At 46.1% G+C, this 18,843-nt stretch overlaps 1 protein-coding gene across 1 annotated transcript in view; it reads left to right on the top strand.

Annotated features, from left to right (window-relative positions):
* Positions 1–10,805, top strand: part of LOC115126278 (ras-related protein Rab-12) — a 21,575-nt gene extending 10,770 nt beyond the window's left edge. Inside the window, exons 3-6 of the mRNA XM_065013809.1 lie at positions 4,181–4,319; positions 5,312–5,401; positions 7,388–7,492; positions 10,587–10,805. Of these exons, the coding sequence (XP_064869881.1) occupies positions 4,181–4,319; positions 5,312–5,401; positions 7,388–7,492; positions 10,587–10,694 (442 nt within the window). The 3' untranslated portion in view covers positions 10,695–10,805. The remainder of the gene's footprint in view (positions 1–4,180; positions 4,320–5,311; positions 5,402–7,387; positions 7,493–10,586) is intronic.
* The last annotated feature ends 8,038 nt before the right edge of the window (positions 10,806–18,843 follow it).

The raw sequence follows: 18,843 nt of genomic DNA, 5'->3' as shown, positions 1-18,843 counted from the left end.
TCCACTCTAACCACTAGTCTACCTGCCGCCCCTCCACTCTAACCACTAGGCTGCCTGCCGCCCTCCCCTCTAACCACTAGCCTCCCCCCTAACCACTAGGCTACCTGCCGCCCCTCCCCTCTAACCACTAGGCTACGCTGCCGCCCTCCACTCTAACCACTAGGCCACGCTAGCCGTTATGATCTGGCCCCCTGACCCTCCACTCTAACCACTAGGCTACGCTAGCCGTTATGATCTGGCCCCCTGACCACTAGGCTACGCTAGCCGTTATGATCTGGCCCCCTGACCACTAGGCTACGCTAGCCGTTATGATCCGGCCCCTGACCACCAGGCTACGCTAGCCGTTATGATCTGGCCCCCTGACCACCAGGCTACGCTAGCCGTTATGATCTGGCCCCCTGACCACCAGGCTACGCTAGCTATTATGATCTGGCCCCCTGACCACCAGGCTACGCTAGCCGTTATGATCTGGCCCCCTGACCACCAGGCTACGCTAGCCGTTATGATCTGGCCCCCTGACCACTAGGCTACGCTAGCCGTTATGATCCGGCCCCCTGACCCTCCACTCTAACCACTAGGCTACGCTAGCCGTTATGATCTGGCCCCTGACCCTCCACTCTAACCACCAGGCCACGCTAGCCGTTATGATCTGGCCCCCTGACCACCAGGCCACGCTAGCCGTTATGATCTGGCCCCTGACCCTCCACTCTAACCACCAGGCTACGCTAGCCGTTATGATCTGGCCCTGACCACTAGGCTACGTTAGCCGTTATGATCTGACCCCTGACCACCAGGCTACGCTAGCCGTTATGATCTGGCCCCCTGACCACTAGGCTACGCTAGCCGTTATGATCCGGCCCCCTGACCGTCCACTCAAGAAGACATTGTCCCGTGGCTGAATGTAGTTTGATGACCCCTGACATACAACATTAGTGACGCTTCAGTCGACAGTAATCGACCGTTCTGTGTTCAGTTACCTTCCGCTGCACAGAGTAGCTGACCTTTTCATGCTACGGCTACATGACACCACAGATACTGTAGCTACACATGCTGATGTTGCCATGTAGGATGAGTGTGTGACTGCTACCTGGGCTGAAATGTGTGCATAACCTTCACTGATAACACAATGTGTTCTGTTTTACCGACCTCGTCCCACTTACTACCCTCATCCACTCCCTACCTCCACCCATCCCCCCGTCGGTTCAGGACGACTGTCTGCCTACTGGCTGGTGTCATCATGTCTCGTGTCCCTACCTCCACCCATCCCCCCATCAGTTCAGGACGACTGTCTGCCTACTGGCTGGTGTCATCATGTCTCGTGTCCCTACCTCCACCCATCCCCCCCATCAGTTCAGGACAACTGTCTGCCTACTGGCTGGTGTCATCATGTCTCGTGTCCCTACCTCCACCCATCCCCCCCATCAGTTCAGGACGACTGTCTGCCTACTGGCTGGTGTCATCATGTCTCGTGTCCCTACCTCCACCCATCCCCCCATCAGTTCAGGAAGACTGTCTGCCTACTGGCTGGTGTCATCATGTCTCGTGTCCCTACCTCCACCCATCCCCCATCAGTTAAGGACAACTGTCTGCCTACTGGCTGGTGTCATCATGTCTCGGTCCCTACCTCCACCCATCCCCCCCATCAGTTCAGGACGACTGTCTGCCTACTGGCTGGTGTCATCATGTCTCGTGTCCCTACCTCCACCCATCCCCCCCATCAGTTCAGGACGACTGTCTGCCTACTGGCTGGTGTCATCATGTCTCGTGTCCCTACCTCCACCCATCCCCCATCAGTTCAGGATGACTGTCTGCCTACTGGCTGGTGTCATCATGTCTCGTGTCCCTACCTCCACCCATCCCCCATCAGTTCAGGACGACTGTCTGCCTACTGGCTGGTGTCATCATGTCTCGTGTCCCTACCTCCACCCATCCCCCCATCAGTTCAGGACGACTGTCTGCCTACTGGCTGGTGTCATCATGTCTCGTGTCCCTACCTCCACCCATCCCCCATCAGTTCAGGACGACTGTCTGCCTACTGGCTGGTGTCATCATGTCTCGTGTCCCTACCTCCACCCATCCCCCCATCAGTTCAGGACGACTGTCTGCCTACTGGCTGGTGTCATCATGTCTCGTGTCCCTACCTCCACCCATCCCCCCATCAGTTCAGGACGACTGTCTGCCTACTGGCTGGTGTCATCATGTCTCGTGTCCCTACCTCCACCCATCCCCCCCATCAGTTCAGGACGACTGTCTGCCTACTGGCTGGTGTCATCATGTCTCTCACCACCTGGTCTTGGCTGAGGCTCCGTCACTGTGTCAGTCAACCCTAACCTCTCTCTTTTTGTCAGTCAGCCTTAACTTTTCTCTCTTGGCTTGTCTGTCAGCCCTAACCTCTCTCTTGGCCTGTCTGTCAGCCCTAACCTCTCTCTTGGCTTGTCTGTCAGCCCTAACCTCTTTCTTGGCATGTCTGTCAGCCCTAACCTCTCTCTTGGCCTGTCTGTCAGCCCTAACCTCTCTCTTGGCTTGTCTGTCAGCCCTAACCTCTCTCTTGGCCTGTCTGTCAGCCCTAACCTCTCTCTTAGCCTGTCTGTCAGCCCTAACCTCTCTCTTAGCCTGTCTGTCAGCCCTAACCTCTCTCTTGGCCTGTCTGTCAGCCCTAACCACTTCATGGGAGGCAACATCTAACCTCTCTCTTAGCCTGTCTGTCAGCCCTAACCTCTCTCTTGGCCTGTCTGTCAGCCCTAACCACTTCATGGGAGGCAACATCTAACCCTGCTCTGTCACTTCTACTTCTCTACTGCTGCTCATACGACTGGCTGGCTGGCGGACTGGCTGGCTGGCAGACTGACTGGCTGGCTGGCGGACTGGCTGGCTGGCAGACTGGCTGGCTGGCAGACTGACTGGCTGGCAGACTGGACTGGCTGGCAGACTGGCGGCTGATTGGCTGGCAGACTGACTGACTGATTGGCTGGCGGACTGACTGACTGGCTGGCTGGCTGGCGGACTGATTGGACTGGCTGGCGGACTGGCTGGCTGGCTGGCTGACTGACTGACTGACTGACTGACTGACTGGCGGACTGACTGACTGACTGGCTGGCGGATTGACTGACAGTCTGTTTACCTCTGCACCATAGTTGGCTAGATTTGTATATGGAAATTAATTCACATGAAGTTCAGCAATTTCTTTGTTTGTTATTAGCTTTAACTAGGGCCCAGTTTTCCCTGACCAACCCATGTTATTAGCTTTAACTAGGGCCCAGTTTTCCCTGACCAACCCATGTTATTAGCTTTAACTAGGGCCCAGTTTTCCCTGACCAACCCATGTTATTAGCTTTAACTAGGGCCCAGTTTTCCCCTGACCAACCCATGTTATTAGCTTTAAATAGGGCCTTGTTTTCCCAGGTCATGTCAGGTGACTTGGTCTGGAAAACCTCATGGCCCTAACTCATAGCTCCGGTCTGATATGTGATGTGTGTCCTGTTTCTAACTCATAGATCCAGTCTGATGTGTGTCCTGTTTCTAACTCATAGATCCAGTCTGATGTGTGTCCTGTCTAACTCATAGATCCAGTCTGATGTGTGTCCTTTCTCTAACTCATGGATCCAGTCTGATATGTGATGTGTGTGCTGTCTCTAACTCATGGATCCAGTCTGATGTGTGTCCTGTCTCTAACTCATAGATCCAGTCTGATGTGTGTCCTGTCTCTAACTCATAGATCCAGTCTGATGTGTGTCCTGTCTCTAACTCATGGATCCAGTCTGATATCCTGTCCTGTCTTTAACTCATAGATCCAGTCTGTGTGTCCTGTCTCTAACTCATAGATCCAGTCTGTGTGTCCTGTCTTTAACTCATAGATCCATTCTGTGTGTCCTGTCTTTAACTCATAGATCCAGTCTGATAAGTGATGTGTCCTGTCTCTAACTCATAGATCCAGTCTGATGTGTGTCCTGTCTCTAACTAATAGATCCAGTCTATGTGTCCTGTCTCTAACTCATGGATCCAGTCTGATATGTGATGTGTGTCCTGTCTCTAACTCATAGATCCAGTCTGATGTGTGTCCTGTCTATAACTCATAGATCCAGTCTGATATGTGTCCTGTCTCTAATAGATCCAGTCTGATGTGTGTCCTGTCTCTAACTCATGGATCCAGTCTGATATGTGACGTGTCCTGTACCTCCAGGGATACAGCTGGTCAGGAGAGGTTCAACAGTATAACCTCAGCCTACTACCGTGGGGCCAAAGGCATAGTACTGGTCTATGACATCACCAAGCAGGAAACGTTTGACGACCTTCCCAAGTGGATGAAGATGATCGACAAGGTAAAAGGGATATTATCAATACATTACCTTACATCATCGTGGATTATCATTGATAACAGAAATCATGATGTAGTACTAGGCACAAAGGACCAGCCCGGAACAGCACTGGGATGGGCCACATTACCTCTCTTCTCCTCTCTGTTACTACAGTAATATACACTACCGTTCAAAAGTTTGGGGTCACTTAGAAAATGGCCTTGTTTTTGAAAAGAAAAAAAAGAAAAAAAAATGGTCCATTAAAATAACATCAAATTGATCAGAAATACAGTGTCGACATTGTTAATGTTGTAAATGACTATTGTAGCTGGAAACGGCTGATTTTTAATGGAATATCTACATAGGTGTACAGAGGTCCATTATCAGCAGCCATCACTCCTGTGTTCCAATGGCACATAATGTTAGCTAATCCAAGTTTATCATTTTAAAAGGCTAATTGATCATTAGAAAACCCTTTGGAAATTATGTTGGCACAGCTGAAAACTGTTGTCCTGATTTAAAGAAGCAATAAAACGGCCTTCTTTAGACTAGTTGAGTATCTGGAGCATCAGCATTTGTGTGTTCGATTACAGGCTCAAAATGTCCAGAAACAAATAACTTTCTTCTGAAACTTGTCAGTCTATTCTTGTTCTGAGAAATGAAGGCTATTCCATGTGAGAAATTGCCAAGAAACTGAAGATCTCGTACAACGCTGTGTACTACTCCCTTCACAGAACAGCGCAAACTGGCTCTAACCAGAATAGAAAGAAGAGTGCGAGGCCCCGGTGCACAACAGAGCAAGAAGACGAGTACATTAGAGTGTCTAGTTTGAGAAACAGACGCCTCACAAGTCCTCAACTGGCAGCTTCATTAAATAGTACCCTCAAAACACCTGTCTCAACGTCAACAGTGAAGAGCCAACTCCGGGATGCTCTTTCTATGCTGGTTAGAGCTTCTGTTAAGGGAGTAGTACACAGTACACGCATCTCATCTCTCTCCTATCTGTCATTGGCCAGTATGCTTCAGAAGAGGCAGAGCTGCTGCTGGTGGGGAACAAGCTGGACTGTGAGACGGACCGCATCGTCACTAAACAGACTGCGGAGAGGGTGAGTCTAATACTGATCTACAATCAGTTGACAGGAAAAACCTTCACTGAGAGGAAATTTCCCCAAGTCAGTGGGTTTTCTTCACTTCTAATCTTCACTGATGTATTTAACAGATTATTGTGTAGAGCATCACAGTACTAATGCACACCACAGTACTAATGCACATCACAGTACTAATGCACACCACAGTACTAATGCACATCACAGTACTAATGTACATCACAGTACTAATGCACATCACAGTACTAATGCACATCACAGTACTAATGTACATCACAGTACTAATGTACACCACAGTACTAATGTACACCACAGTACTAATGTACACCACAGTACTAATGTACACCACAGTACTAATGTACACCACAGTACTAATGTACATCACACCACAGTACTAATGTACATCACATCACAGTACTAATGTACATCACATCACAGTACTAATGTACATCACAGTACTAATGTACATCACAGTACTAATGTACACCACAGTACTAATGTACGTCACAGTACTAATGTACGTCACATCACAGTACTACTGTACATCACAGTACTAATATACATCACAGTACTGTACATCACAGTACTGTACATCACATCACAGTACTGTACATCACATCACAGTACTGTACATCACATCACAGTACTGTACATCACATCACAGTACTAATATACATCACAGTACTAATGTACATCACAGTACTAATGTACATCACAGTACTAATGTACATCACATCACAGTACTAATGTACATCACATCACAGTACTAATGTACATCACATCACAGTACTAATGTACATCACAGTACTAATGTACACCACAGTACTAATGTACACCACAGTACTAACGTACACCACAGTACTAACGTACACCACAGTACTAACGTACACCACAGTACTAATGTACACCACAGTACTAATGTACACCACAGTACTAATGTACATCACATCACAGTACTAATGTACATCACATCACAGTACTAATGTACATCACATCACAGTACTAATGTACATCACATCACAGTACTAATGTACACCACAGTACTAATGTACACCACATCACAGTACTAATGTACATCACACAGTACTAATGTACATCAATGTACACCACAGTACTAATGTACACCACAGTACTAATGTACACCACAGTACTAATGTACACCACAGTAGTAATGTACACCACAGTACTAATGTACACCACAGTACTAATGTACACCACAGTACTAATGTACAACAGTACTAATGTACATCACAGTACTAATGTACATCACATCACAGTACTAATGTACATCACATCACAGTACTAATGTACATCACAGTACTAATGTACATCACAGTACTAATGTACATCACAGTACTAATGTACATCACACAGTACTAATGTACACCACACAGTACTAATGTACATCACATCACAGTACTAATGTACATCACATCACAGTACTAATGTACATCACATCACAGTACTAAAGTACACCACAGTACTAAAGTACACCACAGTACTAAAGTACACCACAGTACTAATGTACACCACAGTACTAATGTACACCACAGTACTAATGTACATCACAGTACTAATGTACATCACAGTACTAATGTACATCACACAGTACTAATGTACATCACACAGTACTAATGTACATCACACAGTACTAATGTACATCACACAGTACTAATGTACATCACACAGTACTAATGTACACCACATCACAGTACTAATGTACACCACATCACAGTACTAATGTACACCACATCACAGTACTAATGTACATCACAGTACTAATGTACATCACATCACAGTACTAATATACATCACATCACAGTACTAATGTACATCACAGTACTAATGTACACCACATCACAGTACTGTACAAGATCTCAAACCCCGGGAAAATAATATCAATTGACTCATAATTCTATGATTTTATAATTGATTGATTTTAATTGATAGATTTTGACTTTGGTATCATCATGTCTCGGTTCCCAGTTTACCTCCAGGATATCTGGGATGCGTTTCTGCGAGGCTAGTGCCAAGGATAACTTTAACGTGGAGGAGTGCTTTCTGAAACTAGTGGACGACATTCTAGCAAAGGTGAGTAGGAATCCTCCCTGTTCTATTTAACTATACGGCGCTTATTTTGTTGACCTGCGACCTACACTGTGTGGACAAGGGATGCTGGCCCATGTTGACTCCAATGCTTCCTCACAGTTGTGTCAAGTTGGCTGGATGTCCTTTGTGTGGTGGATCATTCTTGATACAAACAGGAAACTGCTGAGTGTGAAAACCCCAGCAGTGTTGCAGTTCTTGACACAAACCGGTGCGCCTGCCACCTACTACCATACCCAGTTCAAAGGCACTTTTAATATTTTGTCTTGCCCGTTCACCCTCTGAATGACACACAGACACAATCCATGTCTCACCGCTTGACCCGTCCTCCTCCCCTTCATCTACATGTCTCCTCCCCTTCATCTACATGTCCCCTCCACTTCATCCATGTCCCCTCCCCTTCATCTACATGTCCCCTCCCCTTCATCTACATGTCCCCTCCCCCATCTACATGTCCCCTCCACTTCATCTACATGTCCCCTCCCTTCATCTACATGTCCCCTCCCCTTCATCTACATGTCCCCTCCCCATCATCTACATGTCCCCTCCCTTCATCATCTACATGTCCCCTCCCCATCATCTACATGTCCCCTCCCCATCATCTACATGTCCCCCCTTCATCATCTACATGTCCCCTCCCCTTCATCATCTACATGTCCCCTCCCCTTCATCATCTACATGTCCCCTCCCCTTCATCATCTACATGTCCCCCCCTTCATCATCTACATGTCCCCTCCCCTTCATCATCTACATGTCCCCTCCCCTTCATCATCTACATGTCCCCTCCCCTTCATCATCTACATGTCCCCTCCCCTTCATCATCATCTTCATCATCATGTCCCTCCCCTTCATCATCTACATGTCTCCTCCCCTTCATCATCTACATGTCTCCTCCCCTTCATCATCTACATGTCTCCTCCCTTCATCATCTACATGTCTCCTCCCTTCATCATGTCTCCTCCCCTTCATCATCATGTCTCCTCCCCTTCATCATCTACATGTCTCCTCCCCTTCATCAGCTACATGTCTCCTCCCCTTCATCATCTACATGTCTCCTCCCCTTCAGCTACATGTCTCCTCCCCTTCAGCTACATGTCTCCTCCCCTTCAGCTACATGTCTCCTCCCCTTCAGCTACATGTCTCCTCCCCTTCAGCTACATGTCTCCTCCCCTTCATCTACATGTCCCCTCCCCTTCATCTACACTGATTGAAGAGGATTTAACAAGTGACATCAATAAGGGATCATAGCTTTCACCTGGATTCACCTGGTCAGTCTGTGTCATGGGAAAAGCAGGTGTTCCTAATGATTTGTCCACTCAGTGTATTTACATTTTTTAAAATTAAAAAACCTGATTGTCTGCTTTCCACCAGACACTGGGAGATTAATTCACCTTTCAGCAACACAATATCCTAAAACACAAGGATTAAATTGTATTTTTCCCTCATCAATCTACACACAATACCCCATAATGATAAAAGCAAAGACAGGTTTTTAAAAATGTTTTGCTAATTTATTATACTGAAATAACTCATTTACATAATGTTCCTTGACACAATCTTGTCTCGGGGCTCTACAGACAATTCCTTCGACCTCATGGCTTTGCTCTGACACCCACTATCAACTGTGGGACCTTATATAGACAGGTGTGTGCCTTTCCAAATCATGTCCAATCAATTGAATTTACCACAGTTAGACTCCAATCAAGTTGTAGAAACATCTCAAGGATGATCAATGGAATCAGGATGCATCTGAGCTCAATTTCTAGTCTCATAGCAACGGGTCTGAATACCTATGTCAATAAATGAGCAGAAATTTTCTAAAAAAACGGTTTTCGCTTTGTCATTATGGGGTATTGTGATGTCATTATGGAGTATTGTGATGTCATTATGGAGTATTGTGATGTCATTATGGGGTATTGTGATGTCATTATGGGGTATTGTGATGTCATTATGGGGTATGATGTCATTAGTATTGTGATGTCATTATGGAGTATTGTGATGTCATTATGGGGTATTGTGATGTCATTATGGGGTATTGTGATGTCATTATGGGGTATTGTGATGTCATTATGGGGTATTGTGATGTCATTATGGGGTATTGTGATGTCATTATGGGGTATTGTGATGTCATTATGGGGTATTGTGATGTCATTATGGAGTATTGTGATGTCATTATGGGGTATTGTGATGTCATTATGGGGTATTGTGATGTCATTATGGGGTATTGTGATGTCATTATGGAGTATTGTGATGTCATTATGGGGTATTGTGATGTCATTATGGAGTATTGTGATGTCATTATGGAGTATTGTGATGTCATTATGGGGTATTGTGATGTCATTATGGGGTATGTGTGTAGATTGCTGAGAATTTTTTATTCATTTAATCCATTTTTAAAATAAGGCTGTAACGTGGAAAAAGTCAACTGGTCTGAATACTTTTCGAATGCTCTGTTAACACTGGAGTTGCTTAACCAAGACGACGTTGAATGTTCCCGAGTGGCCTAGTTACCGTTTGACTTAAATCAGCTTGAAAATCTATGGCAAGACTTGAAAATGGCTGTCTAGCAATGATCAACAACCAACTTGACCGAGCTTGAAGAATTCTTTTAAAGAATAAAAAGCAAATATCTTACAATTCAGGTCGACTTTACCCAACAACACTCCCAGCTGTAATCGCTGCCAAAGGTGATTCTAACATGTATTGACTCAAAGGGGTTGATTGGCTGACAGCTGTAGTATATCAGACCGTATACCACGGGTATGACAAAACATATATTTTTACTGCTCTAATTACATTGGTTACCAGTTTATAATAGCAATGAGGCACCTTTGTGGTTTGTGTATATATGGTCAATATACTACGGCTAAGGGCTGTATCCAGGGACTCTGCGTTGCGTCGTGCTTAAGAACAGCCCTTAGCCGTGGTATATTGGCAATTTACCCCCCCCCCCCCCCCCGGGCCTTATTGCTTGATTATACCCTTGTAATACTGGTAAGTCATTTGGTATATTCCACACCACCTGAAGCACTAATCATGACTTGCCTATTAACTTCCTATTCTGTCTTCTGGTCACCAGATGCCTCTAGAGATTCCCAACAGGAAGCTCTCCAACAGCATCCTGTCTCTGCAGCCTGAACCAGAAGTGCCTCCCGAGCTCAACCCGCCACGCATGCACTGTTGCTGAGATGACTCCCCTCTCAACTCTCCACCACATCCCCTCGACCACACCCCCTCGACCACACCCCCTCGACCACACCCCCTCGACTACACCCCCTCGACTACACCCCCTCGACTACACCCCCTCCACTACACCCCTCCACTACACCCCTCCACTACACCCCCTCCATACATCTCTCCTCTCAACCATTCTGGCCACCAGAGGGCAGCACAACCAAGCAGAAGTCCGATATCAGGAGGAGGAGAGTAAAGGCTGCATTCCAAATGGAAATAGCTTCCATATATATATAGTGCACTACTTTGTACCAGCGGCCTTTTATAAGGAATAGAGTGCCACTTGGGATGCATCCGAAGAGTCAGTTGTTGCTGCAAGGAGCTTTGTACCCTCTGCTCTGACCCCATATCTGACCCCTTATCTTGACCCCTTATCTGACCCCCGCTCTGACACCCTTCTCTGATCGATGCTGTCACACCCCTTCTCTGACCCCTTCTCTGACCGATTCGGCGTCCTCTCATTTCTACTTCTATCCCGTAGCTGTATGATATGACACGTCACACTAACACCCCCACGTCCCTTTGTCTACGCACACCTGTCCACGCACACCTGTCCACGCGCACCTGTCCACGCGCACCTGTCCACGCACACCTGTCCACCGTCCACACGCACACCTGTCCACACGCACCTGTCCACACGCACCTGTCCACACGCACCTGTCCACACGCACCTGTCCACACGCACCTGTCCACACGCACCTGTACACACGCACCTGCCCAGACTACCTCATCCACGGGCCTGCTTGGCTAGCTGTGCCTCGCAGCCAAGTGCCTTCTAGGTAGAGATTCCTCTGGTTACATATACACGCACACACAGACACAGACACACACACACACACACATGGGGACAACTTGAGAAAGAAGAGGAACACACACACACCTGACTTCACTGAGGGAGTGGAGCTCCTGACCCTGCACTAAGTATATCTTACCTCTAAAGTCAGTATTCTCTACTGTACAGGAAGGAACATGGATTCTCCTCATCTAAAGTCATTATTCTCTACTGTACGGGAAGGAACATGGATTCTTGTCATATTGCACACTGCAACATTAGATAGAAGATCTTCTCGTATATAGTTTCACATAGACCGTTTTAAACCTGATTTATCACGTAGTAACTTGAATTAGATACAGTATTGGGTCTAGAGTCCGATGGAAACATGTTGAGAAAAGCTGTCTTTCAGGGCTGAAGTCATCTAGATATACTTAGAAAAGCGACCCGGTCTTGGATTGGACTCATTTTAAATCGATAGGATCCTCGTGAAGAATTTCGACGTGTGTATTTACACTACCAATAATGACACAGCCTTAACAGTAGTTGTTTTTTTTTCGTGTGTCGCGTTCATTTCTGTCCGTCTTTGCCTTACAGTATTATAAGAGTGTCCTAGAATGGTTTCCTGGTCTGTTTGTTCATTGTAATGTTTTGCACTATAATCCATGACAGCTAGTTAAACTCCTATGCTAAAATGTGTGTGTGTGGGGGGGAGTAAGTGTAAAAATAAAGTATTAAATTAGTTAGCAGCACTAATAATGATGAATAAAAACAAACCTTGTTTCAATGTTGAACCCTATCAGTACTATTCATTAGTGCACACCGTAGCAAAACGTTTTTGCAACAGAGAAAAGGTTTTCTGATTGGACAATTCAGGTAGTCCCCTGTTTCAGTCTGTTTTCTTCTGTTTTGGTGCCTAGTGACAATGTTTTTGACTGGACCGAAGTGCAGTGGCTGATGGGTAGTGTAGTTTTTGAGGCATCTACGTACAGTCCTATGAAGACAGAAGGAGGAGGCTACGTACAGTCCTATGAAGACAGGAGGAGGCCACGTACAGTCACTATGAAGACGGGAGGAGGCTACATACAGTCACTATGAAGACGGGAGGAGGCTACATACAGTCACTATGAAGACGGGAGGAGGCTACATACAGTCACTATGAAGACAGGAGGAGGAGGCTACGTACAGTCACTATGAAGACAGGAGGAGGCTACGTACAGTCACTATGAAGACAGGAGGAGGAGGCTACGTACAGTCGCTATGAAGACAGGAGGAGGCTACGTACAGTCACTATGAAGACAGGAGGAGGAGGCTACGTACAGTCGCTATGAAGACAGGAGGAGGAGGCTACGTACAGTCGCTATGAAGACAGGAGGAGGCTACGTACAGTCGCTATGAAGACAGGAGGAGGAGGCTACGTACAGTCACTATGAAGACAGGAGGCTACATACAGTCACTATGAAGACAGGAGGCTACGTACAGTCGCTATGAAGACAGGAGGCTACGTACAGTCGCTATGAAGACAGGAGGAGGAGGCTACGTACAGTCGCTATGAAGACGGGGCTACGTACAGTCGCTATGAAGACAGGAGGTGGCTACGTACAGTCGCTATGAAGACAGGAGGTAGCTACGTACAGTCGCTATGAAGACGGGGCTACGTACAGTCGCTATGAAGACAGGAGGAGGAGGCTACGTACAGTCACTATGAAGACGGGAGGAGGTAGCTACGTACAGTCGCTATGAAGACAGGAGGAGGTAGCTACGTACAGTCGCTATGAAGACAGGAGGCGGTAGCTACGTACAGTTGCTATGAAGACTGGAGGAGGCTACGTACAGTCACTATGAAGACTGGAGGAGGCTACGTACAGTCGCTATGAAGACAGGAGGTAGCTACGTACAGTCACTATGAAGACAGGAGCTACACTATATACACAACAGTATGTAGACCCCTTTCGAATGAGTGGTTTGGCTATTTCAGCCACACCCGTTGCTGACAGGTGTATAAAATCAAGCACACAGCCATGCAATCTCCATAGACAATCATTGGCAGTAGAATGGCCTTACTGAAGAGCTCAGTGACTTTAAACGTGGCACCGTCATAGGATGGCACCTTTCCAACAAGTCAGTTTGTTAAATTCCTGCCCTGCTAAAGCTGACCCCGGTCAACTGTAAGTGCTGTTATTGTGAAGTGGAAACGTCTAGGAGCAACAACGGCTCAGCCGCGAAGTGGTAGACCACACAAGCTCACAGAACGGGACTGCCGAGTGCTGAAGGACATTGTGCATAAAAATGGTTTGTCTTCGTTTGCAACACTCACTATCGAGTTCCAAACTACTTCTCGAAGCAATGTCAGCGTAATAACTGTTCGTCGGGAGCTTCATGAAATGAGTTTCCATGGCGGAGCAACTGCACATAAGGCTAAGATCACCATGCGCAATGTCAAGCGTCGGATGGAGTGCTGTAAAGCTCACCGCGATTGAAACTCTGGAACAGTGGGAACGGGTTCTCTGGAGTGATGAATCACACTTCACCATCTGGCAGTCCAACGGAAGAATCTGAGTTTGACAGTTGCCAGAAGAACGCTACCTGCCCCAATACATAGTGTCAACTGTAAAGTTTGGTGGAGGAGGAATAAAGAGGCCTGGGACTGTTTTTCATGGTTAGAACTAGGCCCGTTAGTTCCTCGTGTTTTCACTTCCCTGAGTTGAAATACCACTTAAAGATGACCCCTCCGTAAAGATGTTATCATTTATGCGCTGAATTTAGAAAGACGAACGCTATAAGATTTTTTTTTTTTTCAATTCCATTGTTGTTGGAAAGGTTTGGTGGTGTCAAATTGCACAAACAGTATTGGGATGACCCCCGGAATTGACCTTAACTTGACTCATGGATTGATATATAATGAACTATTAACCTCAATGCCTAGGTCTACATCTGCTGTCGGTCTACATTGATCAAACCCCAACCAGACACTATTGAAATTGTCAGAAAAGAGACATATCTATGTGAAGTTAATGATGTTTCAGACCAGTTATAGAGAGTCCATCCTGCCCAGATTAGCTAGTTGTCATAGTAATGTTTGAAAGATAAACCTAAGATCTGAAGCCTACCAACCAACTGAAACTGAAATAAATGTTCGGATTCTTTTGTGTCGAGAAGAGTGTCGCTCACATTGGTCTTTCGCTTAAATTGGGATTCCAACATGTTTTATCAATATACGCATAATGGTTTAGGTCAATATGCTAAAAAATATATTTTGAAGTAAGCTAACAGACTTTACGTAAGAATCCTAAGACCCCTAGAGAATAATAGTTGCTTGATCTAATCAATTTTAAAAACACCTTTGTCTGCCAGTTGCATTATTTATCATCGATTGGCTAATTTATGCACCTAAAGATTTTGTCCAGTGATACACCTGACCCTGATACCTGTTCAGTCAACTGTTATTACTAACCCCAATGGTCACTGCTGATTGGTTAGTCAGTACAACTAAGTCAAATACACTAATGCACTGATTCAATGACACGTAACCCACCTGTACTAATCCTTGAGCAATTAGGGAGGAATAGACACAAATGGACCTTTTTAGATTAGTGTCTAGGGGTCCCTACTTCATACATAACTGTCATTTAACCAGCGCTGTTAGCTTTTTCTGCTTGATTATTGGGGTCCCTTCTAGTACCTTGATTATTGGGGTTCCTTCTAGGACCTTGATTATTGGGATCCCTTCTAGGACCTTGATTATTGGGGTCCCTTCTAGGACCTTGATTATAGCAGCCCCTTCTAGGACCTTGATTATTGGGGTCCCTTCTAGGACCTTGATTATTGGGGTCCCTTCTAGGACCTTGATTATTGGAGTCCCTTCTAGGACCTTGATTATAGGAGTCCCTTCTAGGACCTTGATTATAGCAGCCCCTTCTAGGACCTTGATTATTGGGGTCCCTTCTAGGACCTTGATTATTGGAGTCCCTTCTAGGACCTTGATTATTGGAGTCCCTTCTAGGACCTTGATTATGGCAGCCCCTTCTAGGACCTTGATTATAGCGGTCCCTTCTAGGACCTTGATTATTGGAGTCCCTTCTAGGACCTTGATTATAGGAGTCCCTTTAGGACCTTGTCCCTTCTAGGACCTTGATTATAGCGGTCCCTTCTAGGACCTTGATTATAGGACCTTGGGGTCCCTTCTAGAACCTTCTAGTATTTTAGAGTTCATGCAAGCAAGGCGTTTGTGGTTTTCACTTGGAAGCGTTTGTGCTGAGTTTTGGGGTGCATGTGGTATTGGTTACATGCAGGGTGGAATTGGGTGGGGAAAATTAGCTGAATTCCTAGTACTTAGCTAAATGTGGTAACTTAGCCATTTTAATTTTTCCTTCAATTCCACTCCTGGTTACATGTTTTAGATTGATTCTTGATCTGTGCTTCCCATTCTAACAATCAATTAAAAGATTATAAGATTGATTCAAGATTGATCGATTGAGATCAGATATTAAACAAATGTACACTAACACATTTAACATGGCATTAACCATGATCTCTGTCCTGTAGACAAGCCTTACCGTACTGTGCTGTGTCAGATTACATATACTCTTTACAATGCAATCTTCTGTGACATACAGTATGTGTGCCCTCTAAAGATGAAAGACTATACTTTGTATCGGGATTGGCGTCAGTTAATTCAGGAAGTGATATGAGTTTTAAAATCCAAGCATGTAAAAAAAAAAAAAAATGTTTAAGATAAATATCCTTTTTCAGACTACCCAGAAGTCACTTCCTTTTTCAGACTACCCAGAAGTCACTTCCCTTTTTCAGACTACCCAGAAGTCACTTCCCTTTTTCAGACTACCCAGAAGTCACTTCCCTTTTTCAGTTAATTTCCTGAAGTCGTTGACGTCCCTGCTTTGTATTAATCAATTCGTTATTTGGAAGATGAAAACAGTTGGCATGTTTTTAAAGTGGATTTGTGGTATTTATAACTTGTGGCATTCTTTAACTAATGAAGTGAAAATTAAAGAGATATATATATATTTATTACCAACTACTGTCAGACACATTTTATTGTATTTTTATTTGAAATACACTTAACAAAAAAATATAAACGCAACCTGTAAAGTGTTGGTCCCTGAAATAAAAGATCCCAGAAATGTTCCATACGAACAAAAAGCTTTTTTTTTCTCAGATTTTGTGCACAAATTAGTTTACATCCCCCCGTTAGTCAGCATTTCTCCTTCGCCAAGATAATCCATCCACCTGACAGGTGTGGCATACCAAGAAGCTGATTAAACAGCATGATCATTACACAGGTGCAGTGCTTGTGCTGGGGACAATAAAAGGCCACTCTAAAGTCTGCAGTTTTTGTCAAACAACACAATGCCACACACAGATGTCTCAAGTTTTGAGGGAGCGTGCAATTGGCATGCTGACTGCAGGAATGTCCACCAGAGCTGTTGCCAGAGAATATAATTTTAATTTCTCTACCATAAGCCGCCTCCAACCGGCCTCACAACCTCAGAACGTGTCACCAGGCCAGCCCAGGACCTCCACATCCTCACCAGGGTCTTGACCTGACTGCAGATCAGCGTCGGAGCCGACTTCAGTGGGCAAACGTTCGATGGTCGCTGGAGAAGTGTGATCTTCACGGATGAATCCCAGATTCAAATGTACCGGGCAGACGGCGTCGTGTGGGCGAGTGGTTTGCTGATGTCAACGTTGTGAACAGAGTGCCCCTTTGGGTTATGGTATGGGAAGGCATAAGCTACGGACAACAAACACAATTGCATTTTATCGATGGCAATTTGAATGCACAGAGAGACAGTGACGAGATCCTGAGGCCCATTGTTGTGCCATTCACCCACCACCATCACGGCCCCATGTCACAAGGATCTGTACACAATTCCTGCAAGCTGAACATGTCCCAGTTCTTCCATTGCCTGCATACTCACCATACATGTCACCCATTGAGCATGTTTGGGATGCTCTGGATTGACGTGTACGACAGCGTGTTCCAGGTCCCACCAATATCCAACAACTTAATTGAAGAGGAGTGGGACAACATTCCACAGGCCACAATCAACATCCTGATCAATTCTATGTGAACGAGATGTGTCACGCTGCATGAGACAAATGGTCACACCAGATACTGACTGGTTCTGATCCACACCAGATACTGACTGGTTCTGATCCACACCAGATACTGACTCCACACCAGGTTCTGATCCACACCAGATACTGACTGGTTCTGATTCTGACTGGTTGATCCACACCAGATACTGACTGGTTCTGATCCACACCAGATACTGACTGGTTCTGATCCACACCAGATACTGACTGGTCCACACCAGATACTGACTGATCCACACCAGATACTGACTGGTTCTGATCCACACCAGATACTGACTGGTTCTGATCCAAACCCCTACCTCTTTATTAAAGGTATCTGTGACCAACAGATGCAGATCTGTATTCCCAGTCATGTGGAATCCATAGATTAGAGCCCAATTTATTTCAATTGACTGTTTTCCTTCATGTGAACTGGACTGTGAACTGTAACTCAATAAAATATAGCCTGTTCCAGGTCCTCATGTGAACTGTAACTCAATAAAATATTTGAAATCGTTGCATGGTGTTTATATTTTTGTTCAGTGTGTATTCTGTGGCAGCAGGTAGTGGTTAGAGGGGAGGGGGCAGGTAGTCTAGTGGTTAGAGGGGAGGGGCGGCAGGTAGTCTAGTGGTTAGAGGGGAGGGGCGGCAGGTAGCCTAGTGGTTAGAGGGAGGCGGAGGGTCTAGTGGTTAGAGGAGGGCGGAGGTAGTCTAGTGGTTAGAGGGAGGGTTAGAGGAGGGGCGGCAGGTAGTCTAGTGGTTAGAGTGGAGGGGCGGCAGGTAGCCTAGTGGTTAGAGTGGAGGGGAGCAGGTAGCCTAGTGGTTAGAGGGGTGGAGGTAGGGAGGCCTAGTGGTTAGAGGGAGGGGCGGCAGGTAGCCTAGTGGTTAGCCTAGTGGAGGGTCGGCAGGTAGCCTAGTGGTTAGAGGGAGGGGCGGCAGGTAGCCTAGTGGTTAGAGTGGAGGGTCGGCAGGTAGTCTAGTGGTTAGAGTGGAGGGGCGGGAGGTAGCCTAGTGGTTAGAGGGGAGGGTCGGCAGGTAGTCTAGTGGTTAGAGTGGAGGCAGGGCCTAGTGGTTAGAGGGAGGGGGCAGGTAGTCTAGTGGTTAGGGGAGGGTGGAGGGGCGGGAGGTAGCCTAGTGGTTAGAGGGAGGGTCGGCAGGTAGTCTAGTGGTTAGAGTGGAGGGGGGCAGGGGAGGGGGTAGCCTAGTGGTTAGAGGGGAGGGTCTAGTCGGCAGG

Source organism: Oncorhynchus nerka, linkage group LG9b (genome assembly GCF_034236695.1).
Source record: "Oncorhynchus nerka isolate Pitt River linkage group LG9b, Oner_Uvic_2.0, whole genome shotgun sequence".
Taxonomy (NCBI): domain Eukaryota; kingdom Metazoa; phylum Chordata; class Actinopteri; order Salmoniformes; family Salmonidae; genus Oncorhynchus; species Oncorhynchus nerka.
The sequence above is the reverse complement of the archived record's forward strand: the minus strand, read 5'-3'. Positions and strand labels throughout refer to the sequence as shown.